The sequence below is a fragment of the Schistocerca piceifrons genome, chromosome 6 (assembly GCF_021461385.2).
Source record: "Schistocerca piceifrons isolate TAMUIC-IGC-003096 chromosome 6, iqSchPice1.1, whole genome shotgun sequence".
Lineage (NCBI taxonomy): Eukaryota > Metazoa > Arthropoda > Insecta > Orthoptera > Acrididae > Schistocerca > Schistocerca piceifrons.
Genome location: NC_060143.1, coordinates 196,036,623 through 196,055,423, shown reverse-complemented (window position 1 = coordinate 196,055,423; position 18,801 = coordinate 196,036,623). Strand labels below are relative to the sequence as shown.

General features: G+C 36.8%; 1 protein-coding gene across 1 annotated transcript in view; it reads right to left on the bottom strand.

The window, feature by feature from the left end:
* Positions 1 to 17,958, bottom strand: part of LOC124802952 (lymphoid-specific helicase-like) — a 149,930-nt gene extending 131,972 nt beyond the window's left edge. Inside the window, 2 exon segments of the mRNA XM_047264041.1 lie at positions 17,554 to 17,620; positions 17,713 to 17,958. Coding sequence (XP_047119997.1) covers positions 17,554 to 17,587 — 34 coding nt within the window. The 5' untranslated portion in view covers positions 17,588 to 17,620; positions 17,713 to 17,958.
* Positions 17,959 to 18,801: the final 843 nt, after the last annotated feature.

Below are 18,801 nucleotides of genomic sequence, written 5' to 3'. Positions count from 1 at the left end.
TGAGATGACACCAGCAAATGGACAAATTAAAAAAAAAAATGTGACTTCGCATTCAGAAGTCTCTTACTATGACTTGAAGTTAGGAGTATTTGTGTCTTTCAAGATAGTACTGTTTTACAGCATAACCGTCACAAGATATGCAGCTAATGCAAATGTAATATTTATTCTACAGAGGTGTGCAGAAATAATATTAATGCAAGCCCATAACACTGCTACCTCTTCAGAGACCTTGTGATTCTCAGTCATGTGCTAGCATTTTGTTAGTTAATGTACTTGTGTTAACATGAGCCTGCAATGGGTTCTTCTAACACGTAACGTATAATTTGGCTCATTCCAAATCCCTAGAAGCTGGGTCTCCTTCATGAAGGGATGTAGAGAAAGTAGAGGGAGTAATTGCAGCTCACAGAAGACCAAAGTTCCTGACACGAGAGACAGAAGTATCGTGCAGTGGCTTGACTCTTCCCGCATCCTTTAAGGCTCTCCACAATGAGATTTACAGTACTTGTTGTAGAATTATCAAATAAATGAATCTCCAACAAGGTAGGTGGCAGACACTATTAAAGAGGCACTGTGCATCATAGAGGTTTGTTGTTGAAATTCTGAGAGCTTAATTTCAAGAAGAGTAACAGTATTTTTGCTTCCTCCCACACATTTCGCATGAAATGATCACATCACATTAACTCAGAAAAATCTAAACTTACATGGAAGCCTATTAATGCATTATTTATGCGCACTATTCAAAAATCGAACAAGAAATGAGAAAAATTGAGAATGTTATAAGAAGCATCTTTCAGCACATACATTCATAGATTGTGGAGTAGATACGTAGAAACTGCACAGAGCACTAATGTAGTTGTGTGGCATCAAGGCATTCTCTTATGTAAAGTGTATTAGGCTACAAACAAATTTTGTCAAAGACAAACCCAGACTGCGTGCTTATGCTATGTATCAGTGGGCAGTAATAAGACAACTATACTGTGTTTAAAATGAGTAGCGACTCTTGACATTTGGCTCACCAGAGGGCACATGACAGCGTCACCCAGGTAACACCAATGGCGAGCCAGTTTTCCCAAACACGCCACCAGCAGTTCGGTTGGTAAAGCACCCTGGTTGCCACACCATTGATACACACTAACACGTCGCGCCGTGCATAGCTGCACCTACGTACATTAGCTCTCATTGTAAGGTGATATTTTCTGGTGCTAATAAGTGTTCTGCAGTAATCACGTATTGAATCCGCGTTTTATGTTGGTGTCACATTAACAAGGACAGTGGAGCATGTCTGAACATGAGATTCGCAATAAAAGTGGTCGTCCAAGAACATGTTCACTGGGTGTGAAGATAATGTTGTGCTAAATAATGTTCCTCCGAATTCGACGATGGGTCATTCCATGTCAGTTCAACCAGGGTCTCCAGCTCATAGTCTCAGATTTGACTGAAATTCAGTACACTAATTCTAACACGTGTGGAACACTCGTGTACAAAGTATTAGTTCCAGAATTGTTATGAGTTGTGAAAGAAGGTGGCGTGACCCGGAAATTGCAACCTGCATCTGGCAATCTATCTTCAGAGCCAACTTCAGGTCTTAATAACTTTGGAACTATTCCACAGAGTCCAGTGAAATTTTTACAACCCAGTAACATCTATTTAGAGAACACACTCCATGAATCAAAACACCAACAACATATTTCCGAGGGAAAATAAAAAAATTCCAAAATGTGATTTTAAAAATGTAATACGTTGAAAGGTACTTATTGTAGGTGCCCTCTATGTCAAATATAATTCACTCAAAAAGGGTGTAAATTTTTTTTTGTAAGCTTAATGTGGCCTAAACACACACCGAACTCATCATACCCATATCAGTCACAAAACTGAGATACATGCACACGAAAATACAAAAATTTGAAAAATTACCTGAAAAACATGGATTTCCGAAGTGTGGTAGCACAAAAGGGACAAGTGGTATCCAAGCCAAATTTCACACACTGCATAAGTAGACCATAATGATGTTGTTGTTGTTGTGGTCCTCAGTCCTGAGACTGGTGTGATGCAGCTCTCCAACCATAATGATATATATCTCAAAATTTCCGCATGTTATTGCAAGATATTTGTGTACAATGGAAGTTGACAGATGTACTTGGTGATGTGGCCATTGTTCCACAACACAATTTTGTAAAAACATATTGTAAACTGTTCTGCCTCTTCTTATCCTCTCCCACAACTGTTTAATCACCAAGCAACAAAAACATATTGACAGATTCACACAACCTATCATTAATGTTTACTGCACCTTAACTGCTAAAAACCAGTCGATTGTGCTTCGAACAAAAGTTCTAACACACTTTAGCTACTGTACTCTGTACACTGAGTGGCAAATTGTACTGACTTCCTGACACTGTGGTAGGAACTGGAACTGTCATAAGAATATGTTCAAAAGGAATCCAACACCTGTCTGCCAAACGTGACCAATGAAATGATCTTGTTGGTCCTGCTGGTGTCATGAAGTTCACAAATACATCACCTTCTGCTTCACAGCGCTCTGCAACACATCCTAAGTACCATTTGTCATCATAAACAGCAATAACATAGCAACCTGGTTGTATGTTGCTGCTTTTGCTTCTGAATCCTGAGTCAGACACACTGTGAAGACACATGTTGTGCATGAACCTATAGTTATAACCGGACAGTCTGCTCAACTGCACATTATCAGAGTCTGCTGGAGAGAAGTGATGATGGCTCCTTGTGCCTGCAACAGTTTTAACGTATTCTAGTCTGCTTTTAGCAACTCTTCAGCTGATTTCACCTCATCTTTCAAAACATAGAATGATTGCATGCCAGAGATATTTTTCTGTACCCAGGTAAATAATTGAAGAGGTGTTAGAATGTGACCTCCTGTAGTGTGCTGCAGACTAGCTCGTGATGCCATGCATGGTAGCACCAATACCATCACATACATTTTTACCATGACTTGTTGTGAAAAAATTCCATTCTGCGTGAATCTGAAAATCACAGTAATGCATGCATAAATTTTGAGATTTTTACAGTTTTTGTACTGACTAGTTGCCCCATCACTGAAGTATTTCACAAAATGTATGAAAGGCAGCTTGTTTTTCACATATGGCATGACAGTGTGAATGTAGGCATGAACTGCAATGGCATCATGAATTAAACAGTCACTAAAAACGCACAGGTTCATAACATCACCTGATTAACCACTACAGTAAATCGCAAATGGCTGGAGAGTTGCTTGACTGTTGTCCCAATGATATCCTTGGATGGCACCTTGAACTATAAATGCATAATTTTCAGAAAAGTCTAGTATTACTATAATTTCATCTTGTTTCAAATTATCCTTACAAAAATGGAGATAAGCCGATTGTGCTGTTGCTGTGTGTGGTCAGTTTGTCCATTTTTTGACAACACATTTCAACAAAATCTGCCACTGTACTTTGCTTCGTTTCAAGACTTGTGCGATCCATGTGTGTCCATTGTTTATAAGAAACAAATTCATCCGTCATCCATAAGGAGTTCACCATACAGTTTGTTATTCATGTGTTCTGCAAGATTTGCCTTACCAGGACACTTTTCACACCTGTGTATCACGCACTGGTATGTCACACACTAGCAGCTTAATTGCACCTTTGTAATCCGGATCAGAATCCTTTATAGCAGCAAACCTCAGCTTTGCATTTTGATGGGTCTCTCATACACAAACATTGTGTGTGCCCCTTGCACTTACAAGCACAACCCATTTTGGCCGAAGATTGAAAAAAGATGATAAACCTACTTTGGTATTGGGATACTTTTCCTTGAATTCTACACATAGTTCTGATATGTTGCATAGCAACAGTCTTTTTTGCATATATACACATACATTTCCCATTTTCACCGTTACACAGTCTTTTTTTCCAGTCATTATTCGGCTGTAGTCATTATTTTCATAAAACTCCGACACTAGCACCTTTATTTCTGAACTCAACTGCTTACCCTGAGCCTACTGAAATTGTGGAAGCACTCCTTGGATTGCTTTTGAGAAAATGTTCCAGCTTGCTTTACCATATATGTAGAAACATTGAATTCCTTTGCAGTGTAGTCAATAGACCAGCTGGAACGTTCAAGGGTAAGAATAGCTACTTTTTTCTGGCGTATGCTTATGGCACATTTTTGTTTCAAATCACACACAATTTTGTCCAAATCAGAGCACTTCTGGAATGATTTCTGTTCCTTTTGAGCAGATAGTTCTTCCTCTTCCATCATTAGTGTGTCAGCTATTTTGTGTTTTAATTCCACTTGAGCTTCTTGTAGTTTTTGTCTACCATAGCTGGGCCTGTCTCTTTTCCCGACTTTGTGTGTCTTCATGGGAGACGAACCAAGAGCAGTCACTGAAGTGTTTAATTGCTCATCCGCTGTGGTTGTAGGTGGCTGATACTCTTCGTCACTGTCATGTAAATTATCGGATTATTCTTCATTTTTTAGCAGTGTAACACACCTTGAACATAACTTTTCTCCTGGTTTCATGTTAAGTCCCATGCACTGATTCACTTTCAATACTGATCTTATATCAATTTCTCGGAGGCTACACTTCACTGTCTTCTTGTGAATCAAAAACGGATCAAAACAACTTCTTTGTAGGAGAGAATACTTATCCAGACACACTTTCATATGATGATAAACACTAAAGTTTCCTGGAACTGTACTTCTTGTGCCCACAGGGTGTATCCCGGATCTCCATAGCAACAAATCTTGGTCCGATTCATCCAGTTCATACAATACAAAGCGAATGCCACATTTTGTTCCATATGTTGTTTTATGACATTCAGATGCTTGTGCTCTACCAATACTGCAACTTGTTTGAACAAAAGCACCACTAGTACACTCTTCCGCCTCCATACTGACTTTCCACAACAGTACTGACCAGTCTGAACTAGTATCTTAAAAACATGAGTAACCCGTAATTGTTGCTTGTTTCCTCTGTTGTTCCTGCCTAGCAATGACTCATTCTGTCCCTGAAAACTACCATTGTTTAACTTTTGTTGCCTAATGGTTCCCAACAATTGCTGCAGCTTTATCTGAAACAAGCTGTCTGCATCATCACTATTACTTGCTAAATCGTGTTAAAAGAAACGTAACCAAATACAAATCTGTCAACTTTTATTGTACACAAATGCCTTGCAATAACAATTTGAAACTGTGCCACATATTATATTATGGTCTACTTATTGAGTGTTTGAAATTTGGCTTCGATATCACTTGTCCCTTTTGTGCTACCACACTTAGAAAAATCCATGTTTTTCAGGTAATTTTTCAAATCTTTGTATTTTCATCTGCATGTAACTGTTTGTGTGACATATGGGTATGATGAGTTCTGTGTGTGTTTAGGCCCCATTAAGCTTACCACAAAAAAAAGTTTATACCCTTTTTGAGCGAATTATATTTGGCATAGAGGGCACCTACAATATGTACCTTTTAACGTATTACTTTTTTTTAATCACATTTTGGAATTCTTTATTTTCCCTCAGAAATATGTTGGTGTTTTGATTCATAGAGTGTGTTCTCTAAGTGGATGTTACTGGGTTGTAAAATATTCACTGGACTCTGTGGAATAGTTCCAAAGTTATTGAAGACCTGAAGTTGGGTCTGAAGATAGATTGCCAGATGCGGGTAGCAATTTCTGGGTCACACCACCTTCTTTCACAAGACATAATTCTGGAACTAATTGACAGGGAAACTTTAAAATTTTGTACATGAGTGTACCACACTTGGTAGCATTGGAGTGCTAAATTTCAGCCAAATCTGAGACTATCAGCTGGAACATTTTCTCAAACTGGTTGAATTGATATGGAATGACCCCAATAGTAATGGACAATGCACCGTTCCACTCTGATGTGATGCATAAAGCTTCAACAACGCATGAAGGAAAGTGAATATTTTGCTTTGGGTACAAAGAAATGTTCAGAAATGGTTCAAATGTCTCCCCTATAACTTAGAACTACTTAAACTTAACTAACCCAAGGACATCACACACATCCATGCCCGGGGCAAACCCGTGACCGTAGCGGTCATGCGGTTTCAGACTGTAGCGCCTAGAACCGCTCGGCAACTCCGGACGGCAAAGAGATGTTCCGTTTGATAAAGGTGAACACAACTTGTGTAAGGCAGAGTTAATGGAACTTCTGCACAAGCCAAAAACTCCACTCTGCCAGGTAAATGAACTGGCCAGTGCTAAAGGGCATAGATCAGGTTTCCTCCATATCATACTCATTTAAATCTGACTGAGAATATACGAGCCTAGGTTAAGAGTAATGTGGCTAATGAGACATGTATTCACGAAGGAGTATGATAAGTTTTGAGTAATAAGTAATTCACTTGTGCCATGTCTGAACACAGCAGAGCTGTGCACTACCATTTAATGCAGCTGAAATTTTAACAGGATCCTAAAACAGTGTCATTAAACTAACAACTGAGAGCAGGATATGTCAATAGTTATGAGAAAGCCCATTCTCAAGATTAAAACAAACTTTTAACTTCTTCACTTGTACTGTTGCAAAACCCACGGCAAATCTTGTTTCACCAGCTACTAATGGTCCTAAAATGTTACATTATTTTATCTAAAAAACTGTTGAGTATCGCGGCAGATATGGAAGTTTCACATATGGGCAATTCCGTGCCAAGTGGTCTAATATCGAGAAATGTTCCCACATGACCATCATGGATATTAATGAAATTTTGTATGAACATTCGCACGTGTTCTCAATGTACACTGGTAAAGTTTCAGTTTCAGAAATTCAATACTTTCGGAGATACAGTCACTTGTTTAAGACCATAGCACAGCTTTCTATAGTGCTTCCTTGAATTTTCAGCAACTTTGAGATGAGTTATCTCTGTAAGTATTTGCATGAAAGAAATAAAACTTGGCCATCTTATACAACTTTTAGAGCTCTTTAAAGTAAAATATTAAGAAAAGGATTTCTGAGCAATTTTCATATAGATAATTTGAAGCAAAGTTGGGCGAAAAAATAGCTGTTTAAAAAAAAAATGCGAACTTTAGCTTTTTAAATCTCCAAAAGTAATTGTGGGATGTACATGAAACTTTGCACACCATAACTCACCAACACAAGGTCTTAGAATATAAAATTTCATTCTCCTATTGCTTTCCATTATTTCACTAATCTAGGATGAAGTTGCCGATTTTTCAAAAAGTGCTAAAAATGGGTATGTTTATTAAATTTTTTCAAAACAGTGTTTTCTCCAAACTCTTCTGAACTATGGTCATTAGAAAGAGCATATTCTAAACTATCTAGAAAAGTGGATTTGGTTTTGCAATGCAAGCATATAAGGCCCTAAAAAGTAGCATCATCAAAGAGGCGCACTGGAAGTTTGAACACATTTTTTCTGGCACTCAAATTATACCTGAAACCTTTTATTATGCCTAATAAATGTTTATTAGTGCCTTGAATAATTGAAATAAAAAGATCTGGTAAATAGACAGTCGTAAGTGTTCATCTGCATAAAACTCTTCTCATTAGTAAAAGAGAGAGAGAGAGAGAGAGACTATTCATTGAATAGTAGCTTCATATTTTTTGTACTCCTCAAAATTGTAAATATTTACAGGTGGAAAATGGAGACCTAATTTTTTGATTCAGTTGTATAAAACATTTTTCCAAAAAAGAATCGATTTGCTTGAATCATGCATCAAGTGATGTAAATTTATCAATCAATATTGCAGAGATTTTAATACCTAGGTGTTGTAACCTGTGAATTTATTAAGGAAACATGTGAAATTGGTTGATTAAACATCTAAGAGTTTTAATCACACTTAAATGTAGCCTACTACCTTGGTAAATACGTAACCACTAGTTTCACAGAGAAAATTCACAAGATTCACTGTTTATAGAAAATATAATGGCAACAATTACTTCAACAATCAGATTGTTTCATTATTGTGAGCCTTGTTTGAACAATCAGTATTTCAGTGGTGTGTGTGCAGCATAGTGAGTGGGTTCTCTTGACTGAGTGTGGCTTGTTAAGTGATTCATAAGACCATCAAATGTTTTCATTGTGTCTTTTATAGCATATATCTGTTATTAGATTTTTTCGTTGGTATTATACATTGTGTATAATTTCATTCAGTAGCAATTTGTCTGAAATTTAAGCAGATTATAATGTGCACTTAGAGGCCAAATACATTATTTAGTTACTGATTAGAGATAGATGCAGAAGGGAACAGCATACCTTCCTGCTCAGTTGGGCAAGGAGATAGTGGAACAAAATGTCATGTCACTTTCTTTGCCAAAAAAGTTGCTTTAAAATGGTTTGCAGATTTTAGTGATGAGGAAAAAGAGTTGTTGGTCCGACGTTCTGATGCAAAGCTGGACAATACCCCTCAAGTTTGCCTACAGCCCTGTTATTGACACAATATGAGAGGTTACAAAAAAAATGCTTCAATCCCTTTGGGAAGGTGAATCTAATGTTAAGGCAGGAATTCGCATTCTTGATACTGAAACAGCTAATAAGGCTTCTGATATGTTGAAGAAGCAGCTTGTTAATAACATAAAGCCAGGTCAGAAAATTTGTCCAGCTTGCAGGACTACCTTAAACAAACACTTGGACGAAGCTTTATCAGCCTCATCATCACATTCTGATGAGGACTTTACACCAAAAGAAGAATTAAATAGTAGCTTACTGTCTATCGGTATTTCACCCCTGAAGAGAACAGTAAGCTACAGAGATAAGCCCCAATATGTGAAGAAGAAAATTCAAAAGGCTCAAAATGTGATTAAAAACAGAATTGTAAATGCAGTGGGAGTAAACCGACAAATTGAAGATGCTAGTGATATTAAGGAAGGTGGAAACTGCCGACTATGCACATTTGCTGACTGAACTGGAAGCCAAGATGCAGAATGCAATTCATAAAGAACAGATGCAAATTTTAACCTTGGCACCTGTAAGTTGGACAGTCAGACAAACAGCAGCTCAGTTCAGTGTGTCCGAAAGAACGGTGAAGAATGCTCGGAAGCTTAAGACAGAGAAGGGCATTCTGGCTCTCCCCAAAAATAGGCAAAGCAGGAAATTACCAGCAGGAAGTTGCTAGTAGAGTGCGAAATTTTTTTGAAGATGATGAGTATAGTAGGGTGTGCCCTGGAAAAAAAGATAGTGTTTCAGTTAGACTTTTAGATAGAAAGACATACATGCAGAAAAGATTGTTACTTTGCAATGTATGTTATCTATAAGAATATAAATGGTCCAGAAACAGGGTTCTCAAAGTTTTGTGAACTTAGACCCAAATGGTGTGTAACAATAGGATCAGCTGGAATGCATGCAGTTTGCATCTGTGCAATTCACCAAAATGTTAAGCTTATGCTTAGCGGAGTTGGTATACGTGAAAATAAGGAGATTCTCAGCAAGGCAGTTTGCAGTTTGAACTCTAAACAGTGCACGCTACATATCGCTGTGAAAGGTGTCCTGGGCCCGAAGCTATAGCATCTGAAATTGCCAGCTATTTCCTAGATCATGAGCCACAGGAAGTTATTGTGTTTAAGCAATGGATACATACCGATCAGACCACACTGGACACGAAGCAAATGGTAGTGGATGAATTTATTGACAATGTAAAAAATAAAATATGGAGTCTGTCATGCCATCATTACATTGCCAAGCATCAAAGCTTGCATCTTAAAGGCCTTAAATGTCATCTGAAAGACGAAGAGCTTGTTGTCCTAATGGATTTTGCAGAAAATTATTCTTTTATCATTCAGGATGCTGTGCAAGGCTTCCACTGGGACAATAGTCAAGCAACAATTCTTTCATTTATTATCTACTTTCGTCAAAATGAGAAAGTAGAATCTTTAAGTTTTTGCATTATCAGTGATTGTTTGCGGCATGACACTATTACAGTTCACGTTTTTATTAAGGAGCTCATCAAATATATAAAAGCACGGTTTGCACAGATATCCCACATTCATTATTTTAGTGATGGCTCCAGTGCTCAATATAAAAATTTCAACAATTTCGTAAATTTGTGCTATCATAAGAGTGATTTTGGAATGACAGTCGAGTGGAATTTTTTTGCTACTAGTCACGGGAAATCACCTTGTGATGGGATTGGAGGTACAACAAAGCGGTTAGCAGCGAGAGCAAGCTTGCAACGGCCACTTAATGGACAAATTCTTACTCCCCTAGATCTGTTTCACTTCTGCTCTGAAAACATTAGTGGAATTAAATTTGTTTTCGTCAGTAAAGATGAAACTGAAAAAAATATTGTGTCACAAGAAGAGAGGTTTAAACTTGGACAAACTGTAGCAGGCACTAGAGAAAATCATCGCTTTTTACATATTGATGAAACAACAATTCAGGTCAGCAGAGTTTCAAATGATTGTTCATCTTTTCTAGCTAAAATGGGTCACAGTAATGAAGGAGGCATATTAATGTCTGCTCTCCATCCAGGACAATGTGTTGCATGCATCTATGAAAACATGTGGTGGATTGGGAATATCTGTAAGACCTCCACAGAGCAAAGGGATGCATTAATAAACTTTATGCACCCACATGTTCCAGCAAATTCATTTTATTGGCCACCAAGAAGTGACAAGTGCTGGGTTCCGGAACACCACATTATTGCAGTTATTCCAGCTCCATCAGTAAATTCGTCTGGCCGGCAATACACCATTCCTCTTGATATTCATCAGAAAATTAATGTAGCATATCAAAAATTGAAATAGGTTAGAGGAAACAATCTTAAGTTACCGAAGAGTGCCTTCTAATTTTACACAGGGCACTTAAATAATTTTACTATCAGGCTTATCAACCTGTGTAAAAAAAAAACCTTATCAGGCTTGGGATCCTGTGGTAAAGAAACCCACCCGTGGCTTTTGTTGCTAAGCTATCGGGCGTGGCACTTACGGCAATGGGAATACTGGTTTTCTGAGGTGAAATGAAACTGGCAGTGGTTAAGCCACCATGGACCACAGCAACTCATTTATTCACTTCTTTTCCATCAGTAAGCTGGTGTTGTTCATTAAACAGGCCACTAATAATCAGATGATTATGCAAATCAATTTTACGATTTACATTCATTCTTAATAATAATTGTGTGTGTGTGTGTGTGTGTGTGTGTGTGTGTGTGTGTGTGTGTGTGTGTGTGTCAAAAAGTGTCGAACTCGAGAGAGAGAGAGAGAGAGAGAGAGAGAGAGAGAGAGAGAGAGAGTTTGGGGGGGGGGGGGGTGACAATTAAGAAATAACATTGTTTCTATTTTTATTCTTTTGCTATTCGGACTTAAGCTAGGTCCTATTCATCAGGACTTCTTATTTCAGACATTAATAAACATGTATAAGGCAAAATAAAATATTTCAGGTATAATTTGAGTGCCAGAAAAATGTGTTCAAACTTCCAGTGCGCCTCTTTGATGATGCTACTTTTTAGGGCCTTGTATGCTTGCATTGCAAAACCAAATCCACTTTTCTAGATAGTTTAGAATATGCTCTTTCTAATGATCATAGTTCAGAAGAGTTTGGAGAAAACACTTTTTTGAAAAATTTTAATAAACATACCCATTTTTAGCACTTTTTGAAAAATCGGCAACTTCACCCTAGATTTGTGAAATAATGGAAAGCAATAGGAGAATGAAATTTTATATTCTAAGACCTTGTGTTGGTGAGTTATGGTGTGCAAAGTTTCACGTACATCCCACAATTACTTTTGGAGATTTAAAAAACTAAAGTTCGCATTTTTTTTAACAGCTATTTTTCGCCCAACTTTGCTTCAAATTATCTATATGAAAATTGCTCAGAAATCCTTTTCTTAATATTTTACTTTAAAGAGCTCTAAAAGTTGTATAAGATGGCCACGTTTTATTTCTTTCATGCAAATACTTACAGAGATATCTCATCTCAAAGTTGTTGAAAATTCAAGGAAGCACTATAGAAAGCTGTGCTATGGTCTTGAACAAGTGACTGTATCTCCGAAAGTATTGAATTTCTGAAACTGAAACTTTACCAGTGTACATTGAGGACATGTGGGAATGTTTATACAAAATTTCATCAAAATCCATGAGGGTCATGTGGGAGCCTCTAGACCACTTGGCATGGAATGACCCATATCTCTTATTCGGCAAAATACTCTCCTCTTTGAGTGGTATCATCTGCCAAAATCTTGGTATCACAAACCATTTATGAGATACAAGGGATTTATTAATATTTTATACTGGCTTTTTCACTGGTGTGCTTGTTCATGATGGAGTGCTTTACATACATTCCATTTTCTTGACATTGGAGACGGACAGCGATATCCTTCCAATTTTAAAGAACAGTTCAATATATTATCTAAATTTCATATGCAGCTACATATAATCTAACACACCAGATGCAAATTCGTGGCTACTCATATTTTTCACTAATAACTAAGAATTTGTTACTGTACTTTCCCTAACATTGAAATATCACATTAACTGTGACCATCAACGAAATGATAGGCAGTTCATCATAAAGCTAACGAATAAAGGTATAACATGTGCAATAATCGGAGCTTATTCGCGAATAATTTCTTTACGATCGTTTGATAAGATTGCAGTTAGGTCGACTGGTTGTTCAGGCAGTCAAGCAAGCTTGACAGGTCAACGTTCAGCACCCACTGGCACCGACACTACCACCATTCACTGTATACTCAACTGCCAGAAGTCGCAACTAATCTTAAATGCACTATAATCACACCAAGCCAAAACGTTAGCTTCAGGCATGTTCATTCCACTCCACTTTCACACATTTCCTCATATATTGAATGGCAATGTTCTGAGAGGCAGAACACAACTTTGGTACTGAAAGATACCCATTACTAAGGATCATATTTTCAATATCCTGCCAGCAGTCATAACAAAAATTTTATTGGAGCATTCTTCAAACAAACCATGTTTCAGAAACTGAAGCCAAAAAAATGGTTGAAAAATTGTTAGGACTGATTTTTTCATCCCACCTTTGCCAATAAGTAGTACAAAAAATATAAAAGACACTTCCTATATTAATAGAACGCCGAGAAAAATGTTTTACATAATCCAACTATTCCCCACACATAACTATTAGATTCAACTTTGTAGTTAACACAGACATTTCTAAAACTTTTGGTTTTCTGTATTTTGAACTCAAAATTCAAACAGTTTTGGTTGTATTTCACAGGAACATCTGTTCACCATTTCATTCAAACTGGGGATAGCACCTACTAAACTTATTAAGTCATACATAATATTAGAAGCAATAGATGTATGTATTATTCCTAACAAATTATGTTTAACATAAAATCTGACTTGGGAAAATCTTCAGTGCAGTAAAATGATTTGCACAGACGTGCTCTAAACATCTATGTTTAATGATACGTGGCTACAATAGTCTAAGAATTGTCATATGCATTTCAACACATGCTGATGTCTGTGATAAGTTTAATATTAATTGATTAGATTAGGTCCAGTTCTTGTACAATAGACCCAAAAGATGAGACAATTCTCGTGGGTGTAGAAAACGTCAGAAAGTATAATAGAACATCTAAAGTAATACTTACTACAATGATCATTTGATAGGAGACTGTCAAACTAGGTGAATACAATACAGTAAACTGGAAAAGCTAATATTTACAGAATTAATACACTATCAGAATGAAACATTGTTATGCAGCCATAACAAAATACCTAATCTTGACTGCTGTGACAAAGTGCTGTCAAAACTGAAATCAGACAGGCATTTTTACTAAAGCTTGCTCAACAGTCTCTGTTAAGATAATCATCTATAGAGTAGAAGGAGTTGTCTATTATCTGAATCCAAGTTTTTAATGGTTGCTGGCAATTTATTGAAAATGTGTGTTCCTGAATACTGGACCCCTTTTTGGACCAAGGTAAGTGATTTTAGGTCTTTATGTAGATTCTTATTCGTAGTATTGATACTATATATCGAGCTACTGGCAGTAAATAGAGATATTACTCGCAACAAATTTCATAAAGGAATAAATATACCGAGAAGTTGTAGTTAAGAGTACAAAGTTCCTTGAACAGGTTTCCGCAGGATGTTCTCGAACGTACACCACAAATGATTCTCATTACACGCTTTTGCCACTAAAAACTTATGTTCGGTTTGATAAGTTGCCCCAAAATATGATCCTGTATGACATAACAGAATGAAAGTGAGCGATGTATATAAGTGTTTTATTATATTTATATCTCCTACATCTGACATCATTCTCATTGCAAATACAGAAATGTTTACGTGCTTAAGCAATTCTGTGGTATGCCCTTCCCAACTGAATTTATAATCGAGTTGTAATCGCAGAAATTTAACACTGTCAACCTCTTCAATCTGCTTGTCTTCATGTGTTACACACACTGGAGAAAAATCTCTTACAGGTTCTGAACAGCATATAGTGGGTCTTTTCAAAGTTTAATGAGAGTGAATTAGCTTTAAACCATTTATTAATGTCAATGAAAATTTGATTAGCCCCTATTTCTAAATTTGTACTTGACTTGCAACTTACTGCAGTGTTTGCATCATCTGCAAACAAAACAAATTTAGCATCTGGCAATGAAACAGATGAGAGGTCATTAATGTACACAAGAAAAAGCAATGGACACAATATGGAACCTTGAGGACCACCACATGTAATTAATTCCCAATCAGATTAAGACTAACTGCTTACTGTACAAGTACATCGTAACTACACCCTTTGTTAAGACAAACAATTTTGCAGCACTGCTGGCGACTGTAACATTCTAATTTACGTAAGAGAATGGTGTGGGTCACACAGTCAAAAGCTTATGACAGGTCACCAGAAAATGCCAGTAGCCTCTAAAATAATAATCTTACAGAAGCAATAGACAACATCAAATTACAAAATATAAACAAAATTATATGCAGGAGTTATACGCACAATATTACAATAGTTTTATAAATAGTAAATAGACAAGAGATACAATATATAAAGTGAGGTAGTATAACCAAATCAATCAGAATGTACCAGAACAAAATGCAGGAAAAAGTCAGAATACAGAATACCAAGACAGGAAAACATATTATACTAGAATACGTAGATTTTAAGGATTTTATGATGGATGAGTGTAATTTCCATTTTACTGAGGTTATTTATAAAGACTGATCTCATACGCCACTGCACTGTTCAACGAACCTGAAAACCCTAAGCTGTCAGTAACAGAAATGAAATACTGTAAGAGGCTTGCAACTCTACGTGCACTTGTAACAAAAGTCTCATTTATTTTTAGTTATATTTGTTACTCTTCTTTTACCGGTGTTTTTGTTAGGATTGCAGTACATGCTCGTTTCCTTCCTCGTCTAGTTGTAGTGTGAGCTGCTGCCTTAGGGTGTGGTCTGATATCTTCAAACGATCTGTATCCAATAGGGCTAGGTCTAATTCCGGAAGATGAAGGTGTTGATACTGAAACAAACTCTTTTGGAGAATCACAGACTTCCACAGCCATATGCCTGAAACCCGAAAACCACTAATCACGTAGCTGGGTGTAAAAGCTTTAGAAAAAGCTCTACCAAAAATATCGGAGATACCATAGATACAGATAGATTTCCCTGGATGCGCTGTCATCCAGTCTCCTGCAGCAGAATTTTAATATGCCTTCAGTGGACCATACACTGACTTATCAGTGGGCTGCATTTTATGGGATGTATGGGGAGGACTTGTCAAAAGAGTAATTCCATTTTCTTTTTCAAAATGTAAGGATTCCAAACTATTATGACTATCATGATTGTCCATGATAAGTGCTTCGTGTTGCGCACTGCATTTTACATATTTATGAAAATGTTTTAAAAATAAAACAAAATTATCAGCTGTCATCCAACCGCTGGAATGAGTCAAACCACTGGTTCCAGGAGGAGCTCCATGCAGCACCCTATCCTACCAGTTCACACGTGGAAAGATCATGAAAGGTGGGATGTGGCCTCCTATAGCATTTATTGCACAACATGCTGTCACAAGTTCACCTCTCTCGGCAGAAGTCACTTTTCCTACCTGTTTCTCTCCTCTTATACCCACTATTTTTCCTGGTTTGTGAACTGTAGTAAGACCCGTTTCATCTATGTTCCAAATAGATTCTGGTCCAAGAACTTCCCTAGTGATAATCTGGCGAAGATTATCAAAAAACTGTCTAACATTGTGTTTATTAAAGCTGCGTCCTCTGCTTATACTGGTTCCTTCTGGTGTACGAAGAGAAAGTTCAGGGTGCCTTCTCATGAAATCTCGGAACCAGTCATTTCCAGCTTTGCCCTCTTTCTTCCAATTTTCAGGAATTTTCTTTTTATTTTCAGAAGAAAATTGATATGCAAATGCACGCACACTTTTTGCACTCAGACCATGGAGTAATTTGCTTGCCGTTTTCAAGTATTCACATAAAGAATTTCCTCCTCAGTTGAAAACACCTGAGACTTGTTGTAGGTAGAAGAATAAGAAATTTCAGTATCTTGACTTAACTGCTTCCTAACATAACGTTTTAAGGTCATTAGTGGGACTTTAAATTCCTTCGATGCTCCTCGGAAACTTTTTCCCCCAAGGCACGCCTTACTGCAAGTTCCATATTTCTAGAGTCAATTTTTTTTCCTAGCTTTGACTCCCTTTTCCTTTTATATGTAAGACCCATAGTTATGCAATATAAAGCAAAATTATGATACTTTTTGTTTTAATTTATTAGACCTAAGTTTCATTTTCACCCATATTGTATATTTCAAAGCATTGTATTACAATAAAATGTCTATATATCATCATTTGTTGGGGTTTGTATGTTTTACAATAATGTGATACCAGGAAAACAAATCTTTGGGAAACATTTGAACAGGGACACTTGATCCCTGGACAAGTCTCACCAAGTTCTTGAGGATCAAGTCTCCCCATAAGACACAAGTAAACAAAATTGCTTCTGAATGCTCCCTAATGTACAATTAGCATTTATTTTCAGTTATACTTTATGCCTTAAAGTATGAACTTTTATAGGAAATAGTTACCAGCATTATTTCTTACAGAAATAATATGTAAAAATAATTGGATTCACTTACCAAAATAAAAGTTATTTCGGTGAAAAATCTTTCTTTCCCTCTTACTGGACAGCAACAACAGTTAAACTCACCACCCTCCCCTACAGATTTCGCAAACGTAGCAATTCATTAATGTGCCCATAAGGTCTCACAAATATACAGCCTTAGTAGAATATTACCATATGCTGATGCATCATTAAATAATTCAACACTCTCGAAACAGAAGAAACATCATTTGCAAACTGGTAAAGATATCTGTTCACCAACCATACTATACAGCTCACCACGTCCTGACAATTGCTGGATGGTCGCTAGTTAGAACTACTCGAAACAACCTTTCGCATTAAACAGCATTGTCTAGTCTAAGATTTTATAAAGACAGTACTGGTGCAGTTAATATCAAGGCAAAAATACAGGTGGTTATAAAACTTAAAATCATGTGAGTAATGGAGAAAACGAGGGAGGAGATACAAAGAATGTGCTAGTACTACAGTACATTACCAACTACAATAATAAATGGGATATAATTACCAATATTACTTGCGTCAACAGCTGTTAAATCCATTGCTAATTATATTGGCACCAACAAATCTGCGTCCTGCAATCATTCATACAACATTACAAAACAATGGAATTTTGTTACTGTTAAGTCAATCCTATAAAAATTAGTTTCACCTTCTTATTGCTTACTTCTGTATCCTGCAAACTTCAAAGCTTCCCGAACTTCACTAAAGACAAAACTTTTGTGTTCTCCACAGTAAAATACTAATTATGGATACAACACTTTACACACAAAGCTTAAAACGTTAACACAATGTCAGCTGTCAATTTGCTTCAATGTTATGCCAAACTGCGTTCTTTGTTCTTCCAACTAAAATATAAACTACAAATGTACGACGCGCCAAACTTTCGCGCACATGTTTCCAAAGATTAGCTTTAAAAGCTAAAGTCACCATAAAGCTATTCTTATCGATTCCTCCAAAATCGTTCGAACATCCTTGCAGTTCTCAAAAGTTTGCAATCACATGTTTGAGATTTGAAATGTTAATTCGCTGAATATTTCCATTCCCACTAGAATGACAACCGATACTCGATATACATTTAGAACGAACGGAACTTCAGCAAATTTCACAAAGCATTTCAAACTGGGACATTCACACAAACCATCAAAAAAGAGAGTTACGAACATCCTGAATAAAAGCCAAAACGACTCATGCAGTACTGTCGTCCATAATCCAAAAATACTGACGGAACAACCAAGTGCATATGCAAAATTGCAAGATGGCCGCCGAGGGAGATTACAGGTATTTTCTCCGTCCGCTAAAAGAGCTTTATTAGGAGGAAATAGTGCCAAATTTAAATTTTCTTTGCTTCTGATACTTACTGTAATGTCCGTTCATGTCATACAACTGAATATTAGCATCCTGGCAGAGCTTCACCTTGAAAAAACTTTGTATTTTGCGTGACATAAACACAAAAACTTCTATTCAAGTTTTCTTTATAACGCAAAATTCGTTAACAATAGACAGCTACTACTTTCCTCAGTGTCTATTGTCGCAATAAAACTGTAATTAAACGTCTCTAAATCGTATTTAACTAACATTTCGTATTGTATGCTAGTTACATAGACGCGATCAAGGCCTAAATTTTCAGAGCTATAAACGGTTAAAAACCTGGCCGAACAGTCTTGATAACGTAAATTCTGCAAAAGCAAAGTAACTAATAATTCAATCTTCTGTCATTGTATCTCTAAATCAGTACAAAAACAACAACCGCACG